This window comes from Notamacropus eugenii, chromosome 1 (assembly GCF_028372415.1).
Source record: "Notamacropus eugenii isolate mMacEug1 chromosome 1, mMacEug1.pri_v2, whole genome shotgun sequence".
Classification (NCBI taxonomy): domain Eukaryota; kingdom Metazoa; phylum Chordata; class Mammalia; order Diprotodontia; family Macropodidae; genus Notamacropus; species Notamacropus eugenii.
In genome coordinates this window covers 389,756,207-389,772,109 of record NC_092872.1, presented here as the reverse complement: position 1 = coordinate 389,772,109, position 15,903 = coordinate 389,756,207, and the positions used below count along the sequence as shown (strand labels likewise).

Here is a 15,903-nt window from a genome sequence, read left to right as displayed (position 1 = left end):
AGCTGAGGGGAAATTAGTGAAAGCAGTCAGAACTTAAGGACTCAGGCAAGCCTGCAGCTGGCTGTGAGAAAAGGGCATTTTGTTTAAAGGAACATGTTTGTGATTTGTTTAAGGGAGCTGGTTTATAGAAAGCCTAACAGAGGGAAGGCTGGGGACTAGTGTTGCCCTCTGCATTGTTATTATGATGGATTTGGCTTTCTGGTGTCTGAATAAATGCTTTGGTTCTGTCTTCCACGTGAAGAGTCTGTTGTATTTCACAATTCAGAATTGTGCCCGGATATTCATGGTGTAGGCACCGTGAACATCGCATTTGTGCTACAACTCCCAGTGAAATACAAGGTCCTTGAGGACAGCGGCTGTCTCTTTTTCAGTTTCTATCCCCAGTACTGAACATAGTGCCTTGTACCTAGCCTCTGCTCAATAGGTATGTGTTGAATTAAGATTTGAATTGCATGTAAACTGTAGAAAGGGAAATAGACTGGGGAAGCTTGGGGAAGTAGTTAATAGGGCTGGACCTGGAATCAGGATGATCTAACTTCAAATACTGGCAGTCCCCTAACCTCTATGAGCCAGAATAAATAACAGATGGTTTGCAGTGCAATTCTTTGTTGGTGGAAGATTTCCATGCTGATGAAATCACTTTCTTTGCACATGTAAAGTGTAATAATTTCCATAAGTCAAGATGGAAATGATTGATGTTAATAGAGAACTGTTTAAAAGTCTTCAAAAAAAGTCTGATAATACAATGATTTGATTAGCAACAGTAAGAAGAGATCAGAATTACTTCAGTCTCAAAAACAAAAAAGAAACTGTCTAGTTCCTACCCACCCCACAGTAGAGAGAAAACGATTTAATTTTGTTCCACTAATAACCCTTGACTGAAAGAGCTCAGGCATATGTCAGCTTCTGAAGAACACACTGGAATAGTGTAGCAACTATCCTCCTAGACATCTGAGAGATTAAGGACTCAATGCTTCATAAAGTTGTAATGCTACTCAGGATAAAAAAACAAATAAAAAAAATCTCTCTCAAATATGTCAAGCTATCTTAGGGAATGAGGACTATGGAAAGTATTTTTGCTTTGAGAAATACTAATAATCTTACAGTTTATGAGACTCAGTTTATTCCAAAGCCAGTTAGAAGTAGAGAAGGGGGGTAGGAAAGGGTAAGAAACGTTACTTAGCTTCTCATTTAATTTCACCTTCCCAAAAATTATGCTAGCATACATAAGTGTGTCCCAAAAGTCTGAGTATTTAATAGTTTCAAACTGCTCTAAGACTTTGGAGACACCATGTTTCAAACTTCCAAGGGATCCTTTCAGAGTCCTCAAAGATTACAAAGTGAATTGATTAATCTACTTCTGATGGACAATAGAAAATTCCAAATCAGTGTGAATTAGAGCAATCACCATCTATGGCTGTAAGGTATTAACAAACAGGTTGGCCAAAGTCCAACATACTTTGTAGCAATTTTTTTAACTTCCTACTCCATCATTTCTATAGGCTTGCATTGTAAAAAGGTTTCCTACATTCTCTTCAAGCTCTTCTCCACAGTCCCATGGAAACTCTTTTTCTTAAAGTTTCTAATATGCAATTTCCCTATAGATTGTGAGATGAGTGAAATCAGAATGAATTGCGGAAACAAAGGTTTGAGCTTCTGAGCATATTTATTAAGCAATGCATGCCAACTGCATAACAAATCAAGACCAAGCCTCCTCAGCTTGGCACTGAATACAGGGGTAGACAGATTTTTATGCATTAAAAGACAACCATTAGCAGAATAGAAACCAGGATACAAGATTAGAGGCTTTCCAAGTTTGGAGGGGTAGATCAAACAGGTGCAATTCCGTGAAACAAGAAAAGGAGGGGCTCCCCCTCCTCACCCCCAAGTGTCTGTATTCAAGCAGAGAAACAAGGGAACAGTTAACTGATTGACCAGTAAAGGGCCAATATTCAGATAAGACATATGGGTTCCTTGAGATGTATAATTGTGAGAAAACTCCTTTCATCAATCTTCTCATCTGAATAGATTCCTGCTCAGCATAACCTAGGTCCTTAGGTAAGGTTATCTAAGCAAGAGTTGTGCAGTTAGGTGGTACAGTGGAGACAGCACCAGGCCAGGAGTCAATAAGATTTGAGATCAACTCTAACCTCAGACACTTAGTAGCTGTGTGACCCTAGGCAAGTCACTTAACCCCTGTTTGCCTCAGTCTCCTCATCTCTAAAATGGGGACATACTGGAGAAGGAAATGGCAAATCGCTCCAGTATCTTTGCCAAGAAAACCTCATAGACAACAAAGTTACAGGGAGAGATGGTTCAGCTTCCCAGTCACACAGGGCTAGGTTCAAACAAAGTAGTAATGTTTTCTCATTATTCCCAAAATTAAAGTTTTTTCAGAAAACAGAAACTGGAGTAGATGTATAATTGAATAGAAAAGGAATTGAACTAGATCCAGAATTGAGTCACAAGATGAAGTCAGTGTGGTTCTATCAATTCCCATAATTCCCACAGTTGAGAATGCATCTGAGAAGCATGTATTTCCCATAATGAATTACAGACAGCATCTCCAACAAGGATAGAGGACAAGATTTTTATAGATTTGCAGATTACAGGCAAAGGTCCCCTAATATTGAGTGAGTACCAAAATCCCTAGAGAAACTGAGTAAAGTTAATGAAAGTATGTATTCATTTTCTTTCGAAGAAATGGCCAATTTAGACAACAGTCCGTTTTTAAATTTTGATTCTAATATCTTTTTTAATTAATTTATTTGTTTTCAATTTTCTACAATCATTTCCACATATTAGATTTTCTCCTCCTCCCTCCCCGAGTCGGTGTGCAAACTTATATAGGTTCTACATATACAACAGCCCTTCGTTAAGTAAGAACTGTCACTAGCCTCAGCATCTTTCTCATAGCTACTAAATACTCAGCTACCTAAAGAAAAACATGCATCGTCATCCATGAGAGATAAAAGGGCACAACAGAGAAAGAATGTTACTCTTCTGAGAGAAGATGTGTCCGCTTCCAAACCAGGGTTGGTCAGCAGTTTTAAATCTTCATATTGCCCCACCCTCAGTCCCAGTAGCCCTTGACCTAACTTAGCAAATTAAACTCCCTCTGGTGGGGGAAGATGTCTCCACAAATTAATCTCTAAGGAAGCAGGGTATAATAAAAAAGTCTCCTAATTCTCAGTCTGACCTAGGATTAAGTTTCATTTGTCACTATTTGCCAAGTGACAGTCTCACAGATAAGCCTCAGTTTCATCTCTAAAAGGGGAAGGGAGGAGGAAAAGGGGGACAGAATTTTTACTAGGCTAAGGGTTAGAAAAGGATATTTAGTCTATGATTCTAATCAGTTTTATAAGCTATGTAATATAAAAGATAGACAATGAAACTTCCTGAATAATACCTTCAAACCCAGTTACTACATAAAGAACTGCTTTATTAATACAAAAATGATTATAATTATACCATAAAAAACAAGACATTTAAAGAGGGAAGTCATAACACACAGGTGGCAAGTCAATCTCATCCACAGTTGACAGAAGGCTTGAAGTTGATTCCAACAGATCTAGAAGAGAAAGATTACAGTTAAGGAATCCTATACATACCTCTGAGAGAGCTTCACAATTCATATCCCTACTATGACATTACATAACATTCTGAATCTCAACCCCGACATGAATGTCAAGCTATGACCTCATACTTTTTGTTCCTGATCACTGTGGAATCTGTTTCTAGTCTGTCTCAGCCTTAAAGTCTTGCTGAAGCATCTATACTATCCTGCACCTAAAGCTGAACTGTATTCCCCTTTGTTCTATCAAGTAGGTAGGTTTCTCCTGATCAGCAATATTGGCCTCCATCAATGCTCCCTCACTGATGTACTCTGCCATGCTAATCTTTATGCATTGCTATAGCAAGGATTTGCTTGTTTATTCATAATCTGATTCAGCACCTGGCAACCAGCCTTTAGGTGATAATCCTCTCTGCATTTCTCTGCATGCCAGTCCTCAAACAGTCAATGTGGCACTAACCTTACCAAAAAAACTTGCTGGATAGAGCCTGCCACAGCCCACATCCAACCAGTAATGCCAACAATCAGGTTGCAATAATGAAGGAACCTTAGATGACCTTGAAGTTCAACTCTCTCATTTTACAAAACAAGTAAACTGAGACACTTAAGTGTCTTGCTCAAGGTCACTCAAGCTGCTAAGAAAGTAGTCTAAGTGGAACTCCAAACTCCAGGCTCTTGAGCCCTTGTCCCCATAAGAAGGAATTGGCAGGCACCTGAAAATACTCATTACAGCTAGAAAATAGCTTTAAGCCATCAAGATGTCTTAAGTTTTCTATAATAAGGAAAGATCACCACTTTGCATGTCATTCTTTGCTACTGCCAAGAGAGACCTTTTCTTCTGTCAGCTGTTCAAATAAACTTGAGAATTCTCTCATCCCAGTCAAGTACCTTTAGAAGAATTTGTACTATGAATAGCTGACATCCAAAAAAAATTAGGATCAATGGTTGCTTTTTCATTGGATCATACCTAAAGATACCACCCATGATTTTAATCTTGAATTCAGAGTTGCCAAAATAGCTTAACTGTTTTAATCTAGCAACTTGTAGTTGAGGGCTATTTCAATGGAAAGTCATTTCCTACTGACAACAAGCGTTTGTTTTTGTCAGACTACTTTATCCCCTCAAGATGTGACTTATAACATACAGCTTTCTCCCTCTACTGCAGGCAACAGGAAGTGCCCTGAAACAGGATATCTAACCTTTAACTGTCCCTAAGTGGTGAAAATAAAGGGAAAAGGGAAGGAAGGAAGAATGAAGTCTGATAACTTACCAGACTCCCATGTCACGGAAGGCAACAGCAAAGGGGAGGGTGGAAGTTCTACAAGCCTTTCAAGTGACTTCTCCTGCTCAAGCATCAGGAGGGGGACACCAGTCAGTGGCAGATTTGCAAGCTGGTGATCTTCAGGAATGTCAAAACTCTCAAATTCTGTTTATAAAGATAAGTCCAGCTATTTCAACTCCCTCCTTAAAAGCGAAATGTGTTTTTTCTATAATTAATTATAAATTAATATAATTCTTTTTTTAAAACTAAGAAGAAATTGTTACAAATAACAGAAAATTAAGTCTATTATTTATATAAATTATATTGTCTTGCACACAGCAGGACCTTAATCAAATATCTGTTAAGTTGAATAAAGTGATTTTAGACTTCTTCCATCCCAAGAATTCAAAGAGCCTTCTCACAAAAGTCTAAGAGGATCAAGCTCTCCTACAGCATCCTTCATCTGATGCATCATGGAACCAGAGATATTCTCTTACGAAGACCCTGTGGGTTTCTTGACCTATCAGTGAGCCAGAAGTGGGACGGTCTTTCCAAATTATCTCCTGGAAGGACATATATTTATAAGAATGCCCCAAAAACACTCTTGTGAGTGAGCTGAAATCTTTTCCTCTTTTGAATTCCTGTAGTACTTTGGTTGTGCTATTCTCAGCAACCCAAACTAAAGCATAAAAGCAGGTACTGAATTGTCACAGTGCCTCATCTTCCCTACTAGACTAAACTGGGAATGTCCTGGAGAGCAGGGGAGACGAAGGCATAGTTACTTATAGCCAGCAACCATGCCTTATGCATAGTAGGCACCAAATACCTTTGTTGAATAAATAAATAAATAAAAGACCTCAAAATATGACAAGCCTTAGTTCCTATCTATATCTAGGAGATGACTCACAGTTAAATTGACACTCAAGAGAAGCCAAATATACTCATAAAAAATGTTAGATAATAAAGAACGCACACTACCTAGTGGGTTGAAGGGAAAGAAATTTTCTATTTCTGGACATGTTTCATTTGGGAATGGAACCGAGGTTTTTTCTGTGGAAATCTTTTCAGTCATCTAAAGAAGAAAATATATAAAATTAGTGAGGATAAACAACACTTACCAAGACCAAGACTAGAGTTTTAATTATTATGACTAAGTTACCTAGGTTATAGTGAGAAAACTTTATGCTAACTTTAAAACAATGCTAGCTTCCTTATGTGTCATTATAATTCAAAGATACAGCTCAGCACACTATTCTGGTGGCATGGCTCAAAACTTACTAAGAATAAAAAATACTAAGCCCTTAGTTTTTACTGTTAAGTATCAATACATCTTAGTAGGAATGCAGAGTGAAGTCAATTAAAAAACAGTCAATTCAATTATCTGCACTAATGAAGAGAGAACAACTGGCATGAATAATGTAAAACAACAGACAACACCAAAAGTTGGCTTTTAAATACATCGTGATCATCTAGCAGATTTAACATCTTAATTATATTTTGCTTAGGTTAATATTAAAATGAGTTTGTATTTTTTGAGTACATTTCAAGCAGAAAAGGGAGGAAAGTGCTAAGAACATTTCAAATGAACTCTCTAAGTCTTTTATCTGATTATAATCTTTTATCATTCCATTTCCCTCTGCTTATGGCTCCTAGCCCATTACTTCAAACTCACTGTGACCTTTAATCCTTCCACCCCCTTCACTCTGTCCTATGTCATCATCCCTTCACTAGCTACACTCTCCTTTCCCTTCCCTTGGTGAACCCGTTCAAGTCTATACCAGAATCTGTCAGCCCCTTAGCCCATGGCTGATCATGCCTTTACAAGCCCCAGCCTAGGATGACTCTTCCCATTCACTACCTTCACTCCCTTCACTCTTATTCACATGCTGCCAAACGGAATTAGAGAAAAACCATGGCGACTGGATCCACTACAAATATATGTTGCATAATCTCACCTGGGCCATCATGGCAGCAAGATCATACTTTTATACCTCCCTGACTCATTATTCCACTCACCATGTGGTCTCTTCCAAACCTTTCCTCCCTTCTCAGTCCTCCCATGGCATGCCCTCTCCCTGCTCTTGCAGGACCCTGCCTCTTACTTCACTGAAAAAAATCAAGGTCATTCAGCATAGCTCCCTCTTCTCCCCATCTCCCTTCTCATCACCCAGATGTCTGCCCCCACTGTATTCACATAGCCCAGCTGAAGAGGTGGCCCCTTCTCCTTGCCAAGGCAAGGCAAACCCCTCATCCCATTCCATCTTATCTTCTCCAGCAGGTTACCCCACTCTCACTAAACTCCATGAGAAAGCTGCCTACAGTTTGTGACTTCCTTTCCTCTCCTCACTCTCTTCTAAATCTTCTGACTTCATTCAAATGAAAACACTCTTTCCAAAGTTATTTGTGATCTCTTAATTGCCAAATCTAAAGGCCTTTTCTCATTTCTAATCCTTCTTGACCTCTCCGCAGTCTTTGATATTGCCACTCACCCTCTTCTTTTTGATTCTCTAGGTTTTTAATGATATTACTTTCTCTAGGTTCTTTTCCATCCTCTCTAATGGCTCCTTTACTAGGTCTTCATTCAAGTCACTGCCATTAATCATGGGCATTCGCCAAGGGTCTGTCTTGGACCTTCTTTTCCCTCTATACTACTTCACTTGGTGACCTCATCAGTTCCTATGGGTTCAATTATCTTCTCTCTCCAAGTGATTTTCCAGATCTATTTATTTAGCCTTAAGTTCCCTCCCGAGCTCCAGTCTCATATATCACAACTGCCTCCCAGACATCTCAAACAAAATGTCTCATGGACAAACTCAACATGTCCAAAACAAAGCTTTTCGTCTTTTCTCTCAAACCTTCCCTTTTTCCCAACTTCTCTATTACTGTCGAACGCACCAACTATCATGTTGGTCAAACCAAATCTGCCACCTCAGTTTCATTCTCAACTCTTTCTCACATTCACTCCACGTATTCAGTCTGTTGCCATGTCTTCTTGCCATTTCTACCTTTACCACGTCTCATCTACATCCCTGTCTCTCCACTTACAGCTGTCACCTGACACAGGCCCTCATCATTTCACACCTGGACTACTATAAGAGCCTGTTGGCTGATCTCCCTGCCTAAAGTGCTGACTCCAGTCCATCCTATACTCAAGTACCAAAGTCATCTTTCCAAAGGGCATATCTGCCCATGTAACTCCCCTACTCAGTTCCCAGGAATACTCTCCCTCCTCACCTATGTCTCCTGGCTTCCTTCAAGACAAATTCCATCTCAGCAAGAGGACTTTCCCAGTCTCTGCTTTGATTTCTCTCTAAGATTCCCTCACACAGTCCTTGAGGACAAGGATAATGTTTTTACCTCTTTTTTTATGGTCATTGCTTAGCACAGTGCCCAACAGGTAGATTTCTATCAATTGGGTGGATGGCTAAACAAATTGTGGTACCTGACTGTAATGGAATTATTACTGTAGTGTAATTTAAAAATCATGAATACAGAGAAGCATAGAAAGACATCTGAATTGAAGCAAAATGACTTAAGAAGAACCAGGAAAGCAATGTACACAATGACTACAATGATGGAAATGGAAATAAAAACAAAAAAGTAATCAAAACTGAAACCTAAGAGATTATCATGACCAATTTTGGTCCCAAAGGAGACATGAGAAGGAATCTCATCCTACTTCTTTACAGAAGTGAGAACACTGATTGCATATATAATACCTGATTTTTTTCAAAGTTGTTTACTTTCATTGAACTTTTTTCCCCTTCTTTCTTCATAATAAGGGATGGCTCTTAAAGGAGCTTGAGGGAGGTATACACAGGGAAATATAGATGATATAAGAAGAAAAGAGATCAAAAAATTTTTTTTCAAAAAGTGTGCTGTGGAAAATCACCAAGAATTAAGTTAGCTAAAAAATAAGAAATAAAATGCATAAATGGAATGTGACTATCAAAGGATGAGCTGATGAAAGCCACAGTCCCCCTAACTTCAATTCTCACATATGCCTAAAGAAATATCATCTTGAAATGTAAAAAAATCCATCATCTTACCTTTTTGACAGTGAAGTTTTGCCCTTTCTGTTTGAGGGGTTCTTTTCTCTTCCCCACCAAGTTTTCCTTTTCTGTCGTTCTGTTGACAGGCCCCAAAGCCTTTCTGACAGATTTGGATAAAGCTGGGGTTGCAGTAAACACTTTGCCAGCCTTGGGAGTTGAAATCTGACCTCTTCCAGATAAGGCTTTGATTGCTGAAAAAAAAATTTGTTATCAGAATCCCTTTCCCTGGATCAACTGCACTACATCACCAAGCCTTGCTATTGCCTGATACATGAAACCCCCTGTGTACATACACCCGTTTCCACTGCCCTGCAACAGTGTCCCTGACAGGACTGCTTTGGGATTATTTAAGAATCCCAAAACTCATAAGACTTCCACTTCTTTATAAGTTGTCCTAATAAGTGACTTATCATAATGGTGCTTGGTTAATACAGGCACAATGATTATTTTATAATGAATGTCCCAAATTGCATACATAATAGGCCTCAGGGAAGGACTAAATATAAAGAGATACATTTAAAGATATTTCTAAAAATGTATTACTTAGAACAAGACACCACTATAACAAGAAGGTGTAGATTCCATGCTACCTATATGAACATGATATGACTAGGGAGGGTATGTAATGTAATTTATCAAAGTCCTTGTTCAAAACAACACTTTTAGGCCCTATTTAGCTACCTACAAAAAAAATTCCAATTAGGGAAGATCCTCACCCAAAAGAATCAGGGAATCTGTTACTGGTACTGATTAGAACAGAAGCAAGAGAAAATCCACACCAAAAAAAAGGATACATACACATTACCCTTCTATTTTTTTTTTTACCAATATCATACATCCACTGGTGTTTTAATGATTGCCATTTTATGATATAATTTGCAGTCTTCATTTCCTGCCTCTTTTCATTTTATCCCTTGATATTCTAGATACTTTATTTTCCAAATGAATTTTGCTATTATTTTGTCATGTTTTGTAAAGTACCCTTTTGATAATTTGAGTGGCACAGCATTAAAACTCCAAATTTATTTTGGTAATATCATTTTTATTATATTGGCATGGCCCAGTCACGAGCAGTGCATGTTTCTCCAGCTATTTAAGAAGTTCTTCATTTCTTTAACAAGTATAACTTATATAGATTCAGTTACAAAATACTTGTTAAAGAAATGAAGAACTTCTTAAACTCATTCCCAGTATTTTATGCACTTTGGGATTTCCCTTTTTATTACTGCCCCTTGGATTCTATCATTATTATATGGAATGCTATTGATTTTTGAGAATTTATTTTTGTACACTCTGACTTTGCTGAATTAATTGTCTCAATTAGTATCTTTGCAGATCCCCTAGAATTTGCTAAGTAAAACATAGGATATATATATATATATTTTTTTAAAGAACACACACCTTATACAATTCCCAAAGCCCAACCTCTTCATTGAACACTTAATCATAGCAACCCTATATGCCCACCAGAATCAAGTAGACTTACATTTCAGCCTGTCCTTAGGTGCCACGTGAGAGCCTGGTTCTCCATTCTCCTTATCAACATAGATTAGCGTTGCCATTTTGGATTACTGTAGAGGAAGAATAGGTAGAGAGTAGAAACCTTTAGTGGAAAAGAGAAATGGACCAAGTGTAATAGGAACTGGATTTAAATCCTGACTTTAATTGCTAATTAGAGAGTGGAACTGGGCTTCACTCTCCTTATCTAAGGAATGAAGGGGCTGGAAGGGATACTGTAGGTTCCCTCCCAGTTTTAGAAAGACTCTTGAATGAATGAAAAAGCATTTATTAAGTATTTCCCAAAAGAGTAACACTGTGCTAAGTAATAGGGATACAAATAAAAAAGTAAGCCAGTGTCTGTCCTCAAGGAGCTCACATTCTAATAGAGAGACAACACATATAAGGAGTATTTCTTGTAGAAGCCAGTGGTCCTTGTTAAGCTAAGTTCAGGTAACTATCACCACGTGAGAATTCCCTAGCCCTCACCAAGTTCTCATGTTCAAATATAAAGAATTAGCAGTTCCAAAGACATGGGCCAATATTTCGCAAGTACATGCGTCAATAAACTTGATAGTTACTGAGCTTGAGTATCATCCTACAGAACTGTTCCAGAGTCATGTAAAACAGTATGTCAAGGCTAAAGTGTTTAGCCATGAGAGTAGGAGCTGTTGGTTTTTGTTCCCATAGTACCCATTTTACAACCCTGTACATAGTAGGCCCTCAAAGATTCGTGATTGCAATCTGTCTAAAAACATTACAGTAAGGTCAGCAAGTAAAGGAGTTAAATTTAAAATGAGCAAATAGTCCCCAAGTTATATAATCCAACCCCCCTCACTTTACAGATGAGGGAACTGAGGACCAGACAGTTGAAGTCATGACATGTCCAAGGTCATACAGCTAATAAGGAAAGTTTGAGCCCAGAGGGTCTGATTCCAAAGTCAGGACTGATTGACACCCTTAATCAATTCAAACAAGCACATGGTAAGTGCACAGACTGATGAAATAGTGCCTGCCTTCAAGAAGGTTGTATTCTACTAATGATACACAATGTACATTGAGGAATGAACCATAAGTAACTGAACAAAGGAGAAAAGCATACCAAGTGGGAGGCTAAATGGGATCCTATGGGAAAAGGAGGCACTCATGCTGAGCCTTGGAGTGGGAAGGGGGTGAAGGATATTTATACAGAGCTTTAAGTTTTGCAAAGGCCTTGACAAGAGCTCTAAGCAATAGAGATGTGGAAAGAGGCATTCTGGGACAGCCTGGGCATAGAAACTGAGACAAAAAGTCAAATTTGAGGAACAGCAAGCAAGTAGGCCAGCTGGGATAGATCAGGGATAACATAAAAGGGAGGGGTGTGAAATCAGTCTGGAAATCAGTCTCAATCAGAGAGGGAGGCCCACTATCTACCAGCCCTGTGACCTCCTGAGCAGTCAGGCCACCCTCTGGGGCTGTTTTATCATCTATAAAATGAGGAAGGTGGAACTAAGGGCTCTTCTAGTTCTACAATCCTATAAGCCTAAATTGTCTCTTCACTTGGAGAAGCCTCAGTTTCTTTATATGGAAAATAGGGGCATTGATTCTTCTTGCACTGACCTATCTCAAGAGGAAGGGACTGGGCCTCTTCTCCTCTCTGACTTCCCTTCTTCCCTCTAAAGCCTCATACCCAGGCACACCACCATCACCAATTATCGTCCGGGTCATTAAAGGACTCTTCCCAGAGCACTGAGTCAGGGAATGTGGTTATTATAATGCTAGTTTCTTATGCTGAATGGCTACTGTCTACTGCAACAATTTTTCTCAAAAGTAAGAGAGATTACCTTCAAGAGGCATCTTAGCATAGTGGATAGAGAGGCTTTCCTCTAAATGAAGAAGAACCTGGGTTCAAGCCCTGCCAGGGAAACATACTGGCTATGTAACCCTGGAAAAAGTCACTTAAATTCTCAGGGCTCTAGGTAACTCTACGATCATAAACTGCAAAGAAGGTGCCAGCTTATTGGTGAAGGGACTTTCCTTGCTCAGAGATTTTCTGTACTAATTAAATCAGAGTTTCAGTCAGTATCTCCAAGAATAAGCACTGGAATTAGAATCAGAAAACTTGAGTTCAGATCCCAGCTCTGTCCTCCTACCTGTGTGACCTTAGGCAAACTACTTAACCTCTCCAGACCTCAATTTCTTCCCCTAAATGCCACAGGACTGGACCAAAGCACCTCTAAAGTTCCTTCTAGCTCCAAATTTCTGATCCCACAAACTCTAAAGATACTGCCTCTAGGATCAACTATAAACTTTTCTATTTGGCATTTAAGTCCTTCACAATCAGACTCCAGCCTACCTTTTTTCAGATTCATACATTGTTTTCCATACATTATGGATACCAGAGTCCAACCAAATCGGTCTTCTTGTTCTTTTTCACATGCTACAGTTCCCTCTCCTTTCTCTATGTCTTTACATACACTATCCCAAATGCCTGGAATTCATTCCTCCACCTGCTAAAATCCTTGGCCTTCTTTAAAGTTCAACTACAGCGCTCCCTCCTTCATGAGGCCTTTCCAAATCATCGTAATAGCAGCTAGCATGCATTTTACAGCACTTTAAGGTCTGCAATGCTTTTTACCTACTGCATCTCATTTGATCCCCACAACGACCCTGAGAGATGGGTATTATTTCCCCATTTTACAGATGAGGAAACTGAGGTAGTCAGATGATACATAGCCTGCCCAGGGTCACATAGCTAGCTCTGGAGGCCAGTTTTGATCTCAGCTCTGACCCCAGGTCCAGCCATGAATACCCAGCTGCCCCTAGAGGATTCCAGAGCCCTTCCCTTCCCCACTCACAATTATTCTGTATTACTTTAAACTTAATTTGAAAGACAGCATGGGCACAATCGATAGAGAGCTAGGACCTCGACAGCAGCAAAGCCAAAGGTTCAAGTCCTGCCTCTAGCACCTTGGAATTGTCTAAGAAGTCACAGAGAAGATGCCAACCGGTACTGGTGGAGGGACTCTCCTCACCCGGGAGTCTCCTCTACTCAGTAAATAGTGCTCCGATATAGTTTTAACCCTATTTTTTTTACTGTACTAAGGGTTTCGAGACACTGTTTATAGTTTACCTTCTATGGGTGCACCACGCCCCTCCGCACGCCCAGAGGCTAGCACAGTCTCAGGCACACAGAAGGCGCTCGATAAGCGGGCCGCCTGCCAGCTGTGCCCGAAGCGCGCACAGCTCCTCTCTGCCCACGCCGGGGGGGCGCTCCCGGGCGGTCCCGCAGGCTCGGCCCGCTCACGTCCCCCACGCCGCCTCCGCAGCCGCCACCGGGGCCCGCACGGTACGTGGGGCAGCCGCTTTCCCGCTTTCCCCCCACCAACCAGCTTTCCTCCGGGGGCCCAGTTCTGGGCTGAGCCCCGGTCTGCGCCCGTGCCCCCTACCCCCAAACCCGCCGGGCAGCCCTACCCACGCGGGTACCGACCAAAACGGATCCGAAACGCAGAGCGGACCACACACCTCCCCGTACCTACCGCAGCCGTTACAGCCGAGCTGGGATTGTTTTCCCAGGCCGGCGTTTAAACCAGAGTCCGCGCCTTCATTGGCTCCCCGACTGCAGGGGGCGGGGCGGGGCCGCCGGGTGAGCCAATAAGAGAGAGCCCGTGAAGCCCGGCCACTTCTGTAACAGGGCGGGGGAGAAAAGGCTATCAAAACCGTGAGCATCTGCTTCGTTACAGCTGCTCGGAGCTGTCCCCGGACCTAGAGCCAAGAAGGCTAAGTCCTGCCTCCGACGTACGAGCGTCCTTTTAACCTGAAGTCAATGAGCTTATATTCTGAAACATACTGATGACCGTATTCCAACATAATTGTTTTCCCTTGCTAGCCTATGCACTTAAAAACATTATTCTGAGAAGGAGTGCGTTGACTTCACAAGACTGTGGAAGGTGTCCAGTTGTATGACCCTGGACAAGCCCCCTTCTGTAAAATGAGGTAATTAAACTAGATGGCTTCTAAAGTCCTCTCTAAATCGAAATCCCTCTTCTAGTTCCCAGCCTTTCAAGTATATGGAAAAGTAGTTATTAAATTAAAACCTGCTGCATACTCAACAGCTTCCCAATTCCTCTCCCCTTCTCCCCTCCCATTGGAGGGCTGCAGGTGGAGCACTCAATTCTTCTCAAGTCTTTCCTTATTCACTGCTAAATCTGGACTCTCCAGCCAACTCTCCACTTTGCATCTGAGCTCTGCTTGGTTTGAACTCCAGAGAGCGAGATACCTCCGGGGTCTCCCTTCCCCACCTCCTGCTTCTTTTAATGTGTCTTCCCCTGTTAGATTGTAAGCTCCTTGAGGGCTGGAACTTTTTCTTATTTGTATCTCCAGCATTTAACACAGTGTCTGGCATATGATGGGCACTTAATAAATGTTTGGAGTGCGTGTTTTTTAATTGAATTACTATGTGCACAGTGTTGTGTTACACACAAAGTTAATAGGATCAATTCAGAGCTGCAGCAGAAGTTTCTCTGAGGATATCTAGTCCAGCCCATTCACTTAACACATGTAGAAAACTGAGGCTGAGAGGTTAAGTGAGTCACCTAAACTCACACATGTGAGCAAAACTCAAACTTTGAACCTCTGATTCCTGAAGCCATCGTCCTTTCTATCGTTGCTCAGCCTCTCCAAGTTTATAGGTTCAACCACAAGAGCAATTCTTGAAGATAACTGTCTTATTCCCTCCTCTTTCCTCCTCTCCTTTTCCCACCCCACAACCTTACTGCCAGTTCTTTCTTCAGAATAAAAATGACCACATCATAGATTTAGAAAGAAAGGAGACCTTAGAGGTCATCTAATACAACCTACTCATTTTGCAGATGAGAAAACTGAGACCAGAAAGGAGCAGTGATAGGCCAACATTACAGACTCAGGTCCTCTGATTCCAAATCCAGCATTGTTATGTGGTTCTCCAGTCCTATCACCATCGTATCCATTGTCCTGTGTAGTGCTCTAGAATGTCATTGTCTTGCCTAAAATGTACCAAACAGAACTAAACACAATGCTGTGTGTGAGGGTCCAACTTGGGCAGAGTACATTGTACTCATTCTGAATATTACATCATGCTTCTATAAAGGCAAACATCAAATTGATATTGCTTTTTCATTATTGATTCATTGGGCTTGCAGTCTACTAAAAGTGAAAAGTTGTTGAGGGCCAGGATGAAGTGCAGTTGACAAGTTCAGGATAGACCTTCAGGGAAACTGTTCTTTGAGACTGTGCTCATTATCATCCAGAATGGCTCTCCATGCCCCCCAGATGTTGCTGTCTCTGTGAGACAAACTAGAGAACTACAGAATACAAGGGATATGTAAAATAGATGCCCTCTAGGCTAATAGTCTTTAAAGACAATAAGACTGGCCAAATCTCTAGGACAGGAGACTGAGCAGAATGTCAAGTAGGCTTGCAGTTTCTGTCTATAAATACCCTGACCCTCAGATCAATGAACGGAGTTGGTCTATCTTTTCCTGCCTCCCGTCTTTCTTCTT

General features: G+C 40.7%; 1 protein-coding gene across 5 annotated transcripts in view; it reads right to left on the bottom strand.

Annotated features, from left to right (window-relative positions):
• Positions 1-3,421: 3,421 nt before the first annotated feature.
• The window catches only part of PTTG1 (PTTG1 regulator of sister chromatid separation, securin), a 44,080-nt gene continuing 31,598 nt past the window's right edge, over positions 3,422-15,903 (bottom strand). Inside the window, exons 1-6 of one of the 5 annotated variants that reach the window (XM_072630890.1) lie at positions 13,903-14,031; positions 10,374-10,458; positions 8,885-9,078; positions 5,814-5,907; positions 4,845-5,000; positions 3,422-3,571 (exon numbers count right to left, since the gene is read on the bottom strand). In XM_072630890.1, coding sequence (XP_072486991.1) covers positions 3,489-3,571; positions 4,845-5,000; positions 5,814-5,907; positions 8,885-9,078; positions 10,374-10,449 — 603 coding nt within the window. In that variant the 5' untranslated portion in view covers positions 10,450-10,458; positions 13,903-14,031 and the 3' untranslated portion in view covers positions 3,422-3,488. Of the gene's footprint in view, positions 3,572-4,844; positions 5,001-5,813; positions 5,908-8,884; positions 9,079-10,373; positions 10,459-13,496; positions 14,032-15,903 lie in introns of those variants that run through there. The other 4 variants (XM_072630893.1, XM_072630891.1, XM_072630892.1 and 1 more) reach the window with 4 other exon arrangements.